This window comes from Lepus europaeus, chromosome 1 (assembly GCF_033115175.1).
Source record: "Lepus europaeus isolate LE1 chromosome 1, mLepTim1.pri, whole genome shotgun sequence".
Classification (NCBI taxonomy): Eukaryota; Metazoa; Chordata; class Mammalia; order Lagomorpha; family Leporidae; genus Lepus; species Lepus europaeus.
Window position 1 is genome coordinate 177,946,276 of NC_084827.1, and position 14,274 is coordinate 177,960,549.

Here is a 14,274-nt window from a genome sequence, read left to right on the forward strand (position 1 = left end):
CCACTGCAGGTCCAGTCTTAAATGGTTTCCTGCAAGACTTTATTTAGAAAAAGTAAGTTTTCATAGGTTTAAGAACTATGAAACCAGCAATTTAGTGGGAGCTCAAAAACACAGGGCAGGGGTAACTGGCCAAGTGGATAAGATGTCCATGTTCCTTAAAGGGTGCCTGGGTCTGAGCCCCACCTCTGGCTGCTGACTCCATCTTCCTGCTGACGTCAACCCAGGGAGGCAGCAGTGATGGCTCCGGTACGTGGGTCCCCGCCACACAGCAAGACCTGGATGGAGTTCCTGGCTCTTGGCTTAGCCCCACCTGCTGTGGGATTCTGGAGAGTGAGCCGGCACAGGGAATATATAACTACGTGTGTCTCTCTCTCAACTCTTACTCTCTCCCTTCTTCCCTCCTACCTCCCTCCCCTGTCTGCCCTCCCTCCCGCCCCACTGCCAGCCCTGTCGCTTTACCTTTCAAATAATACTCAAACAAACAAAAAAAAGAATGGAGTACTGATACATGAATGAGCCTTGAAAACATGTCCTAAGCAGAAGCAGCCAGTTACTGAAGACCACATATCATACAATTTTATTTTTATTTTTGACAGGCAGAGTGGATAGTGAGAGAGAGAGAGAGACAGAGAGAAAGGTCTTCCTTTTTGCCGTTGGTTCACCCTCCAATGGCTGCTGCGGCCGGCGCATCTCGCTGATCCGAAGCCAGGAGCCAGGTGCTTTTTCCTGGTCTCCCATGCGGGTGCAGGGCCCAAGCACTTGGGCCATCCTCCACTGCCTTCCCGGGCCATAACAGAGAGCTAGCCTGGAAGAGGGGCAACCGGGATAGAATCCGGCGCCCCAACTGGGACTAGAACCCGGTGTGCCGGCACCGCGAGGCGGAGGATTAGCCTGTTAAGCCACGGCGCCGGCCATACCATTTTATTTCCATGAAATGTCTAGAATAGGCACTCCATACCAGATTAGAGGTTATCAGAGGATGGAGGGAGTGGTGGATGGGGAGTGACAGTTAAAAGGTTGGAGTTTATTTTTCAGGAGGTGAAACGTTCTGAAATTGGTTGCAGTGATGGCTGCACAACCCTGTGAATGAATATTCTTTAAAAAAAAATCACTGGAGTGTACCCTTCAAGAGTAAATTTACGGCATGTAGATTATATTTCAATAAACCAGTTATTTCTTTAAAAAAGGGAAGCAAAAAGGAATGAACCCTAAGCACCAGCTGTACACCAGAACTTTCACCAGTTTAGGGAACGTTTTATTACCCTATTTTATTCCAAAGTTCCTGCCTCGCCTTGCCTGCCTCTTTAGTGATCCTAGTTACAGAGTGTTTCTGATTAGAAGACCTCCGGTCAGCTATCACTGAGGGCAATGTAACATTATTCCTATCACTGCCTGCTGGAATTCTGTGCTGAGGGCATGTATGGCAGCAGTGGGAGGCCAGTGTCTCTTATCAAAGTGCCTGGTTGGAGTCCTGGGTCCACCTTCAACCCCAGCTTCCTGCTAATGCAAACTCAGGGAGGCTCATGTCCTTGTCACCCACACGGCAGACCCAGACTGAGATCCCAGCTCCTGGCTGTGGCCTGGGCCCGCCCAAGCTATTGTGGGCATTCAGGGAGTAAACCAGCAAATGGGAGATGTGTCTGACTTTATCCCCACCTTCATAATAAAATAATTTAAAAAGCTGTGACACTCTCCCAAACTGTCTTTGCAGGAATACATTTATCTCCCAACAAATGCGAGACCTGACCTTGCTTGAATGTGTACAGCTAACAGCTCATCAATGATGGCAAGGACCTTTACCTACCACTAACAAGTGTTTAGTGTTTGCATACACTGGAATACCTTTTAGGAATCCAAACGAGAGAAAGCCCCACACTATGGAATATAGGAAGAAAATACAAATCAAGTCAAGACAGGGAAAAGGAAAAGCCCTGCCCAAGAATGGTTTCACTGTTTTGGGTGAAGCAAGTGTTCAAATCCTAACACCTAGATCAAACACACAGCACATCACAAAGGCAGAAAGAACTTTTTAAAAAATCACTTAAAATTGGATCTATCCATTATTGTTTGTCAAAGACTAAAAAGCTGATCAGCAGTTTGCTATATAAGTGGTAATTTTCCATATGATAGGCATTGAGTATCAACTACATGCTAGGAAGATTCTTAGGGTAGAAAACATCAAACTCGGCTCTCACACTTCTTATTTTCACAATTCCCCGACCCCAAATCGTAGTCATTTATAAAATCCTGTAAACAACAACAATCTAAAAAATGTATTTCTAGCTTCAATTATTTAACGAGAAAGAAATATTCAAATAATACATTGAGACCCTAAGATCAGATTAGAGGATTCTGCGTAACATATTAAGCCAGCATTTACTCTTTCCTGCTGGGAGCATCCTTAGAGGAGCTGGCCTGCCCACCTCATTGCTGGTCCACCCAAAGCTGTCAGTGAGATCTTCTGTGGATGCAGCTTCCTGGTCCAGGAGCAGAAGCTGAGCAAACAGGCGCTGTAACTGTAAAGGTATAACTCGAACCTGAATGAGAAACAAAAGCATTTCTAAATCAACTCTTTATGTGTTGACTGGTGCTTTTAAAAACAGCTGCAGGCTAGTTCTCTCCTAATTCACTCAGGAGAAGCTTATAAATACTTACATACAGAGAACTAATTAAGAGTCAGTTCTTTGAAAATTCTAATTCAACACAAGAGGTTTTAGTTATCTGGAGGTTTCTACCAGTTCCAATCAGTATTAAAATTCAAACAGGCCCTAACCAACCATCCAGTTAACTACACAGTATTGATCTGCAACAGACTGGAAATTAAAAAAAAACACAGGCCAGTGCTGCGGTGCAGTGGGTTAATCCATGGCCTGCAGCAATGGATTCCACATTACAGTGCCACAGGTTCAAATCCTGGCTGCTCTGCTTTCAAGCCAACCTCCTGTAATTAGCCTGGGAAGGCACTGGAAGCCGGTCCAAGAGATTGGGCCCCTACCACCCACACAGGAGACAATGATGGAATTCACAGCCTCTGGCTTCAGCTAGGCAAGACCTGGCTGCTATAGCCATCTGGGGAGTAAACCAGCAAATGAAAGATCTCTTTGCTCTCTCTCTCCCTCTCTGATGCTCTACTTTTCAAGTGGATAAATTTTCAAAAAGGGGAGCGGGGGAGGCAGCACTGTGGCTTAGTGGGTTGAGCCACCACCTACAGTGCCAGCATCCCATATTGGTGCCAGTTGCTGCTCCATTTCCAATCCAGCTCCCGGCTAATGGCCTGGGAAAACAGCAGAGGATGGCCCAGGTGCTTGAGCCCCCGTACACACTTGGAGATCCAGATAAAGCTCTTGGCTCCTGGCTTCAGTCTGGTCCAGCCCTGGTCATGGCAGCCATTGGGGAAGTGAACCAGCGAATGGAAGACTTCTTTCTCTCTGCCTCTCCCTCTGTTTATTTTTAATTTATTTCAAATAATTTTAAAAAATCTTAAAAAAAAAAGATCTGAGCTCAAAGGTGATGAAAGAGACTACTGAATTATATTTAACCAGGAAGAACTCTATTTATTGAACAAAACTGAAGAACCCTGGTCTTTATTTATGTATTTATTTTTGGTATAATTGCAAATAGGAGTATTAAACAGATTTCCTCCTAAATTAATCCAAAAATGACTTGTAAATATCTCCCTCACCAGAAGAAAGAATGTGGAGCAAGGGCTATTTATAAAACAGTAGCACTATGATATTTGGAAAAACGATTCCAACAGGACATAGGCCAAGTCACTTTCTGAAAATACGGATCACATGTGGTAATTAATAAACTTTCTATGGAGAGGAGCCTAATTCCTTCCTGAAAAGACATTTCCTCAGAACTCCAGAGCCCAGTAAATCATAGATTCAATACCTTTGCGTCAGGTTTATCCTTATCCTCTAAGGAACCAAGCTCTTCTGGACCAAGAGAAAACAAGGCTTCTAAGGAAAGAGGAGAATCAGAGATGTAAATGGCATCACTTCATCTCCGAGAGCTGTTTCAGAAAGCCAAGACCACCACTAAGGAAAATCAGATTCTGAAATTCGTGGCAATATTTACACTATTTTGCTTTCTTATAACACTTTTAACCACTAATAAAATGACATGCTCAGCTTTCAGTATGACAGACCTATAAAAGGAGAAAAATCTTGTTTATGCAATAAAACTATACAAATATCAGAAATATTTGATGGTTTGCCACTGCCTATGTCAGTGAGTCCCAAAGCCGTAGGGAATCTTGGAAAACGTTAGGGTTTCAGGCAAATCTTTTCATACTATGAGACTGCCCACCTCCTCTTGTTGGAAGGACCACCTTTTGCTCCGAGATTGTGCATTTACTTTTGGAAAATGTCTTTCTACATTGAAGGTAACAACACCTGGTAATGACTGTACGTGGAAAGAGAATCTGGCAACCGTTCTTGTCTTCAGAATTAACTTTACAGCCGACACCAAGGTTTGTCACTCAGCGGGGTACACAGAATCCTGAAGGGACTCCGCATCTAAACCCAGACAGGAAGGAACTCCTCCTGGGAAACTGATAGGCTTCAGGGAGACAAGGGCTGGGCTGGGTGAGGCTCCTTACTGATCGACCCCTGTAGATCCAGTGATCGCTGTTACAAAGGTTCTATTCCTCCCCAGTACTGAGACTGGGAAAAACGGAACTAGAAACACACAAGTTAAAGGAAGACACTACAACGCTTTTGTAATTTTTCCCACTGCTCTCATCTACATTGTACCAGAAGTACAGTAAAACCCAATCTAGCTTTTCTGTTTTGTGAGGTAGAGTTACAGAGAGAGTGAAAGGCAGAGAGAAAGGTCTTCCATCCTCTGGTTCACTCCCCAAATGGCTGCAATGGCCAGAGCTGGATGGATCTGAAGCCAGGAGCTTCTTCCAGGTCTCCCATGCGGGTACAGGGGCCCAAGGACTTGGGCCATCTTCTACTGCTTTCCCAGGCCATAGCAGAGAGCTGGATCGGAAGTGGAGAGGCCGGGATTCGAACCGGTGCCATATGCAATGCTGGCACTGCAGGCAGAGGCTTTACCCACCACGCTATAGCACTGCCCCTGCCTTACTTCTTAAACTACTACTCCAAAAACCTCCAAAATTCTCCTCCCTCAGTTCTCTGCCAGTCCTTTTCCTTTCCAAATTGTACCTCCACTTCAATCAGCCTGGGGATTCACACTAAACTGCACAGGGAGTGCACATTCCAGCCAGATGCTGAGCTTGCAATTCCACTTCCTGGGGCTCTCAGCTCTCTTCCTGCCAAGTGACAGACGCTTCCCGGTGTGCCCACCCCTCACCTTCTTCCTCAGTCTCTTCCGGAGGCTATTTTTCTTTTTGTGTGCGATTATTTTTGTTTTTATTGATAGGTTCCTCTATTAAAATGTAAGTTATATTCTGTGTCTGACATTCAATAGGCACTAAGGGAAATGTTTATAGAATTATGTTCAATGGGAGGATTTTGGGGGTGGTCACTTGGTGCAGTGGTTAAGCTGCTGCTTGGGCTGCCTGCATCCCATTTTAGAGTGCCCGGTTCAAGTCCCAGCTCCCCTGCTGCCAATCCAGTTCTCTGATACTGCAAATGGTGGGAGGCAGCGGATGATCTGTCAAGTACTCAGGTCCCTGCCTCCCACATGGGAGACCTGGACTGAGTTCTAGACTCCTGGCTTCAGCCTGGCTCAGCTCCAGCTGTCACTGCACTTGGGGAGTGAGCCAGAGTATGCAGCTCTCTCCCTCCCCCCACACTTTTTCCTCCAGAAACTTTTTAAGGAATACAAACTTCATGCATGTCATAAATACAACTTCAGGACACAGTGATTCTTCCCACTGTACCTGCCCTCCCACCCACACTCCCAGTCCTCTTCCTCCTCCCTCTCCTATTCCTATTCTTAACTATTGTCAATTAACTTTATACACATATGATTCGCCCTATACTAAGTAAAGAGTTCAACAAATGGAATAATTTAAAAAAAAGCTACTTTTCTACTTCAAGTTGCCCTTTGATCAACTATATAAAACTCCGGGAAAGTTTTATCCCTTTTAGGAATGATTACTGCCGAAATGTCTAATGGAGTCACTGGCCGCACCAGGACGGTATATTCTGATAGAGCACATGAAGGACAAGCAGCGCCACTCTTCCAGTCCACACGCATCTCAATCCGCTGCAACGGCCTTGGGAAGGGGGCAGCGGGAAATATCGACAAAATCAGGGCTGGCGCTGTGGCATAGCAGGCAAAGCCGCCACCTGCAGTGCCAGCATCCCATACCGATGCCAGTTCAAGTCCCGGCTGTTCCACTTCCAATCCAGCTCTCTGCTATGGCCTGGTAAAGCAGTGGACGATGGTCCAAGTGCTAGTGAGAGATCTGGAAGAAGCTCCTGGCTTCGGATCAGCCAAGCTCCAGCTATTGCAGCCATTTAGGGAATGAACTAGCAGATGGAAAATCGATCTCTCTCTCTCTTCTCTCTGCCTCTGTAACTCTGCCTTTCAAATAAACCTTTTAAAAAATCTATTTACAAAATCTCCGGGAGAAGTCTCTAGGCTGAGGAACAACAGAAAGATCAGAAACTTGGTGGTGGGAGGGGCCATGGTGAGCACAGTCAGGGGCAGCTCTGTCACGTGTCCTCAGGAGCTGGAGGCACTGGGAGAACTGAGCTATGACGTCACGTGGCCCCAGGGGCCCCAGCAGGGCAAAGCACTGCTCGTACCTCAGTCAAGCTGAGACCCTGGTGGAGGAAACTGGGCTGGAGAGGGAGAAATGGGAAAACATATAGAGAACCACAGCAAGAAGAGTCCAGTGAGGTCTGCCAGCTTCCTGTCGATTGTTGGGAGAGTTTACTGAGGAGTAAAACCCTGCTTAGGAAAGCTAACTTCAGTGGGTTTCCACTCTTTGCACACAATCTCTGACCTACAATTTTTAGCATTTCCAGCATGTGTGTATTGCTTTTTATGGCCAGCAGGGTCTGGGGCAGACAGTACCCATTAATCAAGCACAGTAATGTTCCTCTATGGAACTTATGAATATTCACCCCATTGAGACAAACAGAGACGTGAACAGCCTCCTGCTGCGTGAGGTTCTGAGGCCAAGTAGGGTAGCCTCAGAGTTTTCTGGATTTCACAAACAAGGATGAACAACTGTGGACCCATATAAGATGCTCCTCCCTACTCCAAAAGCCAGGACATAGTTGTTTGGGTAACCCTGGCTTAAGTGTTTGTGACTTTTAAAAAAATTTTAAGATTCAAAAACCCAAAAAATGTAGCAGTGCTGAAGTATACAAGTCATGACAGAATCGTCTTTATGCTGCATCTTAGTCATTAAAAAAGAAATGCATTGCCTTATTTTTATTGTCACTAAACATTTCCGTAATCACACAGAATGCATTTAAAGTAATCGAAGTTCCACCTTTCTCTGCAGAATCACCAGAACTGTGCCTTACATCGGCAGAAACGAACCCTGTGGAACACACTTCTAAGACATTTAGTCGATGTGTGACTTTGCATCAGTAATCACATCACAGGAGGACGGAACATTGCTAAGCAAACGCACGTGGCCGCATACCTCTGAATTCAGGTGTGAAATGCAGAGTCTGCAGAAGCGAATTGAGGTAACAAGTTCCACCCTGATTCCTGATTCCGCTCAAATTGGTGAACTCTCTGGGAGCAGGTGGCTCCAATGCTTTAGTCTTTAATTTCTTCCCTTTTCCATACTGATTATTGGACACACTGGAATAATCCTCTTCAAAGAGGTCCCCAAACATTGTGAAACTAAATGTACTGCCTTTAAAAAAAAAAAAAACACACGAAATGTTACACCCATGCTCTTGTATCATAAACTCCCCCCTCACAGCCCTACCTCCCTCTTGGGAATATCCACTTTGTTAAACTGTTCCTTGGGGGGCGGTGCTGTGGCACAGTGGGCTAACGCCCTGGCCTGCAGTGCTGACATCCCATTAGGGCGCTGGTTTGAGTCACGGCTGCTCTGCTATGGCCTGGGAAAGCAGCAGAGGATGGCCCAAGTCCTTGGGCCCCTGCACCCGCATGGGAGACCCGGAGGAAGCTCCTGGCTCCTGGCTTCGGATCAGCCAATTGGGGAGTGAACCAGTGGATCGAAGACCTCCCTCTCTCTCTCTCTCTGTAACTGACTTTCAAATAAATAAGTAAATATTAAAAAAATTGCTCCTTGGAAAATGTGTATAACAATCTGGGTTTTGGAGGCAGGCAGCGGGATCTGGATTCCCCCCCACCCCCATCCCTACCAGAATACTAACTAGCTGTGGGTAGTTATTGAACCATTTCAACTATTTTCTTGCTAACGTAAACTTTGAGACTGCAGGAAACAAAGGCACCAGCGCACAAGCTCTGGCTCACAACGAGCGGCTGCAGTTCTTCCAGGGGGGCACGTTCACATCACTGGGGGGGGAAGCAGACCCGCCGCCCAGCGAGCCCACTCGCGGCTGCCCAGAGCGGACGGGGCCGCGGGCCCAGCGCGCACCCGGGAAATCTCGGCTTCCCGCACTCCTCACGCCCCGGCGCCAGGCTCGGGCGCGGACGCAACGGGTCGGCTGGACGTTCAGGCATAGGTCAGCGGCGCACTGCCCCGAGCCCGAAGCCCCTCCGAGTGCACCACGGACCCCACAGGAGGCCCGAGGTCCCGGGGTCCCGGCCCAAGCCGCCCCGCCAGCGGGAGGTCCCTGGGCGCCTGGCCGCAGCCGGGGGTCAGGAAGCGCCGAAAAGCCACCGTTCTCAGGAAAACCAAACTCCGGAGCCTGGTTCCCAGCTTCGCGGTCATCCCCACACTCCGACCGCGGCCCGGCCCGGGGTCCGCCCAGGCCCCCGCGAAGGCAGAGGTCCCCGTGGCCCGAGCCCCCCGACCCGACCCAGCCAGGCCCGGCCTCCGCCAGGGTCCCTACGCTTTACCACACGCCCCCCGGGGTCCCCGGCGCCGCCCCCCACTTACGGCCTAAAGCCCAGACCCCAGCCCCGGCCAAACCGCGAGGCGAACAAACCCGCCCCAACTGGGCGCTGCCATGCTGGCGAGGGCGGGGCGCGCGCAGCCGCGGAGAGAACGTGGAGGGAACACGGACTACGCCTCCCAGGGTGCCCCGCGGGAGCGCCGCCCGCCGCGCTGGGCCTTGTGGGAAATGCAGTTCCTCCGCCCGCCGCGAGGGGCCCGCGCTCGCTTCCGGGTCCGGTGTTGGGTTCGGGTCCGCTGGTTCACGCCTGGTTGTGTTGCTGCTCGCAGTCCGCAGTAGCCGCAGCGGGCCGCTCCGGGCCGCTCCGGGCCGCTCTGGGCCGCTCTGGGCTGCTGAGCGTCGAGGTGGGTGGGACTAGGTGCCGGGGTGAGCTAGGGGCGTTTTCAGGGAGGCGAAGGGGGAAGACGGCTTTTAAGGGTAAAATGAGGTGAACCAACCGAAAAGGAAGACCTTTCTCTCTGTCTTTCTCTCACTGTCCACTCTGCCTGTCCAAAAAATAATAAAATTTAAAAAATGAGGTAAACACAAGTTGTTTTGACGTAAGAGGACACTGAGGTTGAGGTAGTGCGTTAGGGAGTCCTTGTAACTTACCCAGAAAGTACCGAGCAAAAATCCCGTTTGCGTCAGGTTGTGGTGGCCTGGCGAGGTTGAGGCGGTAGGCGGTGGTGCCCGAGACCGTCACACGCGAGCGCCTCTGCCTCGGTTCTGACAGCTTTGCTGCTCTTTCGTGGTAGGAATCAGCCGTGTGTGGCTTCCAGCTTGCCAAGCACCTGGAAGACCTTTTCCAAGTCACCGCCAGCTCACACGCTGTTGGAGAACATTCTACATTGGCCCGAGGCTTAGTAACCTCGACGTTCGTCTCCTCAACCTGTAAGTAGCAGAGCTAAGAATGCACCAAAAACATCTCCACGGCATCGCTCCTCCGGCTGGACACTTCGTGGGCTACTTCTGTAGCCAGTGTGGGCTCTGCTCTGGTGGTTTCCAGGTCCAGTTCAGCCTCCGTCCGACCAGGAATGAATGAAGGAGGCAGAGAACAAATTGCAACTTCACTTACAGTTCTGAGAGGTTGAGAACGCGGATAGTGGTAGATGGAGCTAAAAAGGCCGGAGCCCAGGTGGCTGTCAGGCAGAGCAATTGTATTTAGAACATCTGTGGGAGATTGGCTGGCTGGAAAGCCAAGGAAGTGGTGCTAGGGAAAGACCTAGGAGCAGAGGACCAGCGAGGAGACGGGGCTGCAGTAGGAAGTGGCGGTGGGAGCCCCTGCCAGCTCCCAACCGCCTTGGCTCTGCCACGTTGCCGCCTTAGCAGCCTCTTCTTCCTGGCTCTCTTCCTTGGCTGCAGAGCGTCCTATCCCTGGCTCCTCCTTCTGCCCTGGGACTGCGTCTCCTTTGCTTCCTGTGCTGCTTCCCCCTTGTTTGTAGCAGCGGACAGCCCTCCAACCTCTGTTCCCTAACCAGGAATGGCCCTGGAAGAGGAGCTCCAGGAGGACACGGGCTGTGCCTACTGGGCCACTGTGTCCCCAGCAACCTCAACCATGCCCAGCTCTTTACAAGAACATAAAAGTTTATTCCGTGAAAGCTGCTTCCTTTTTCATGGCTCCCTCTCTTCTCACAGAGCCCTCCTTGAGTCTCCCCAGCGTGAGGATGACAGGTGGGCTCCCACGGTGTCCACCCTGTCCTCAGTATCACGACAAGATCCATTTAAGGTGGACTCTGAGGTCAGAATTCCCTAGCTAAGAAGCCTCATCGATTGCCCAGCGTCCACTGTGGAAACTGAATTTGGATGTTCTTGGTCTACCTCTGATCCCAATGCTGTGGGAGTGGAGAGTAGAAGGCAAAGGGCTAGGTGCAGGTTCTTCTGTGGCTCTGACAATGAACTGAATGAAGCTCATGCAGATAAGTATAACAGCAAAGGCTTATTATAGGAAAAGAAAGTATACTTCCTAAGTGAGTAGAAGAGGGCCAAGAATCAAAGCTGAGATTGCGGCTGAGACTCGAAACTTACAGCAAAAGCAGTGCTAAGTGTTTATAGCAATAGGTGTCTACATCCAGAAATTGGAAAGGCACCAAATAAATAAGCTATTAGTGCATCTCAAGGATCTAGAAAAACAACAGCAAACCAAACCCACAACTAATAGGAGAAAGGAAATAATTAAAATTAGAGTAGAAATCAACAAAATTGAATCCGAAAAGTGTATTTTTAGAAGGGTTGACCCTTCATGTGGCTTTGAAGATGCCTGGTATTGAGGTCTTCCAGCCTTTATCATAGTGCTATGTAGCTTCTCGGTGCAAGTTTCTCCAGCTTGCAGTCTGTTTTCCTCATCCTCCCCAATTACCCCTTTTTGTCTCCTGCCTCAAGGTCTCCGATAAGGGAGACAGGGATCGGGAGAAAAATCAGGCTTCCTCGGCTTCCCGAGTTAACCCTAGGCCACCTCCTGCCTCGTGCATTTCTCATTACTCACCTGTTCTCAAGTGTTCCCCAGATGTGCCCGTTGCCTTTCTGCTGAAGTGATATCCTGACAGCAGGGACTCCATCTTGAGAAGTCACCACCCCCCCACAAGACCATGGTCTAAAACTAAACACTAAGACAACTGCAGCACACTGCACCCTGCCTGACAGAACATAGACACTCCCTAGCATGATGGCTCAAGCTTAAAACAGATAGGCTGCACCCGCATTAAAGTTAAGATTGTAATTTGTCCATGTCCCACATATGATTGAAGTCCACTGGACTAATGTCAAGAAAGATTGTAACTGGACTTGTTAAGATTGTAACTGGTATTGTCAAGACTTTAATTGATATTGGTTTTGCATATGCTTTAGGTCAGCTTGACCCTAGTAACTGTGTATTCCTCCTCCCCTCCTTGTGGTTTTTGCCTTTATTTATTTATTTATTTATTTATTTTTTTGACAGCCAGAGTTAGACAGAGAGAGAGAGAGAGAGAGAGAAAGAGAGAAAGGTCTTCCTTTTTCTGTTGGTTCACCCCCTCAAGTGGCCACTACAGCCGGCGCGTTGCGGCCGGCGCGCTGCGCCAATCTGAAGTCAGGAGCCAGGTGCTTCCTCCTGGTCTCCCATGTGGGTGCAGGGCCCAAAGACCTGGGCCATCCTCCACTGCACCCCCGGGCCACAGCAGAGAGCTGGACTGGAAGAGGAGCAACTGGGACAGAATCCAGTGCCCCAACCAGGACTAGAACCCAGGGTGCCGGTGCCGCAGGTGGAGGATTAGCCTAGTGAGCTGTGGCGCCGGCCTGGTTTTTGCCTTTATAAACCCTATTGCTATGAGCTTTGGGGTTGAGAGTTCTTTAGGGCATGAGCCCACTCTCAACCGCTGGCTTGATAAAGGACCCATTCCAAATTCTCAATGTGTGGCACTTCTCTGTGGCTCGCTTCAGGTACAACACGACCTCAGTCACTCACGTTGTCTTCTCTGCAAAGCACGTCTTTGTCTTTGGTCCTCATCCCAGTCCTGTTCGACATAAAAGCCAACATCAAATTATAACTCATCCACAGACATTTTCTAGAACTCTCCAAACAAGAAGTAGTCTTTCCTTTCTCTAAGGCTCCAGGAAAATATGTCTCTCCTGTAGCTTATGTCTGTGCAAAGTCTGTCTGATCATTTTGTTACTACCACTACATCAGGGACTATACATTCCTTCATGTACAGGCACTGTAGCTTCTGCAGCAGTCAACACAAAACATCAGTTGTGTTCTCACTGATAACACTGGTAGATGGCTGTGTAGTCTACAGTGAAATTTAATATCCTTCGTTTCATTTGCTCCACTGAAAATTAAGAGTTAAATCTACAGAGCCATTGACCAGACTCTGGACCTAAGAAGGTTTCACCCAAGTGTGAGGGTAATTTAAAAAGTTCATATAAAATGTACATTATGCAAACTCTATGCATGGATTTTAGTTTTAAAAAAATTAAGTCAGCCAGGAGCTCCCTCTGGGTCTTCCACATGGGTGACAGGGGCCCAAGTACTTGGACCATCTTCATGCCAGGCCATCAGCAGGGATCTGGATCAGAAGTGGAGCAACCGGGACTTAAACTCACGCGGTATAGGATGCCAGCATCGCAGGTGGCTGCCCAGTCCAATACGCCACGACACTGACTCCAACATGGATTTCCTATTTTTTTTTTGCACCAAATAACTTTTAATTCCATTTTTTCACGAGCTTTCTGAAACATTCTCATATTCCCATCATTTGACAGGCTGTGTGAGAGAGATTTGCATTGCTTTTTAAATGCTGTGAGTAGTTACTCCTTGAACAAGGCTTGCAAGTATTGTGGGAAAGCAGGTAGCTAGCGGTGGAGCTAAGGCCTGATGGCACCTTGCAGACCCTGTCCAAAAGTGGGGTTGATGATTGGGAGCTGCAGCCAAGCTGGAGTCTGCCAGCTCCGGCCCAGCTGCCCAGCAGTGTGGGTCTGTAATTGACATCCCCAGCCACACCACTGATCGTTCCCTCCCTATCCACAGAGGTCCTTGACTGACCGCTCCAAAAGATGGGCAGTTTTGAAGGCCATGGCTGACCTGCTGCGGACAGCTGCAGCCAGCCCATGGGACAGCCTGGCCCGGCCAACAGGACAGGTTCCTTCTTTGCACCATGTGGACCCCCTTCCCTTCCTGTGCACTGGCCAGGCCTCCCTTTCTGTGCATGGCCCAAGCATCCTTCGCATGCACCTGGACCCCGAAGCCCCTGCCCCTTTGCCAAGAGTGGAAATTCCAAGTCCCACAGTGTGGCCAGCTTGCAACCAGTGCTACCTGGAAATATCCAACATGGATGCAGGATGCAACATCCTGTGACCTTTAGGTCATTATAATGTCATTATAATCAAATTACCATGGGGGTGCACCCACTCCCATTGTACCCCTGAGCTCATGACACTGTCCATGTTTCCTAAAATGGGCATGGCCTAGCCCCGCTCTCTTTGGTCATTCAATTGGGCTGCACCCTAGCCATCACCCGTAAGACCTCTGGAGGGGGCAAAGCTTAGGCCTAATCTGGGTGTGGCTTTGTCTTGGCTGGGTTTGTGTGTGTGTGTGGAGAGCTATTTGACTGTTGTATTTTCCCTTGAAGAGCGATTTTTCTGTGTTGAGGCCTTTTTGCATGCTTTGGCTGTTTGTTAATGCCCGACTTGTTTTTGCGCTTGCACTTTTGTTTTGCTCAAGTGCATCCTGCCCTCCAGGGCAAGTCTGTGTCTTCACAGCCGACTTATTTCACTGCAGTGGGACGAACCTGCAGTAAGTTCCGTGGGCAGCATGGCTCCCGCGACCCAA

The 14,274-nt window shown here is 49.1% G+C and overlaps 2 protein-coding genes across 7 annotated transcripts in view; one reads left to right on the forward strand and one right to left on the reverse strand.

Moving 5' to 3' along the window:
• The window catches only part of USP40 (ubiquitin specific peptidase 40), a 109,766-nt gene extending 100,705 nt beyond the window's left edge, over nucleotides 1-9,061 (reverse strand). For 5 of the 6 annotated variants that reach the window (XM_062193638.1, XM_062193622.1, XM_062193631.1 and 2 more), the window contains exons 1-4: nucleotides 8,978-9,061; nucleotides 7,580-7,798; nucleotides 3,895-3,962; nucleotides 2,424-2,537 (exon numbers count right to left, since the gene is read on the reverse strand). In XM_062193638.1, coding sequence (XP_062049622.1) covers nucleotides 2,424-2,537; nucleotides 3,895-3,962; nucleotides 7,580-7,778 — 381 coding nt within the window. In that variant the 5' untranslated portion in view covers nucleotides 7,779-7,798; nucleotides 8,978-9,061. Of the gene's footprint in view, nucleotides 1-2,423; nucleotides 2,538-3,894; nucleotides 3,963-7,579; nucleotides 7,799-8,977 lie in introns of those variants that run through there. The other variant, XM_062193646.1, reaches the window with a different exon arrangement.
• Nucleotides 9,062-9,727: 666 nt separating this feature from the next.
• The window catches only part of LOC133761011 (UDP-glucuronosyltransferase 1-6), a 215,355-nt gene continuing 210,808 nt past the window's right edge, over nucleotides 9,728-14,274 (forward strand). Inside the window, exon 1 of the mRNA XM_062193681.1 lies at nucleotides 9,728-9,863. The gene's annotated coding sequence lies outside the window, so the exon portion shown is untranslated. The remainder of the gene's footprint in view (nucleotides 9,864-14,274) is intronic.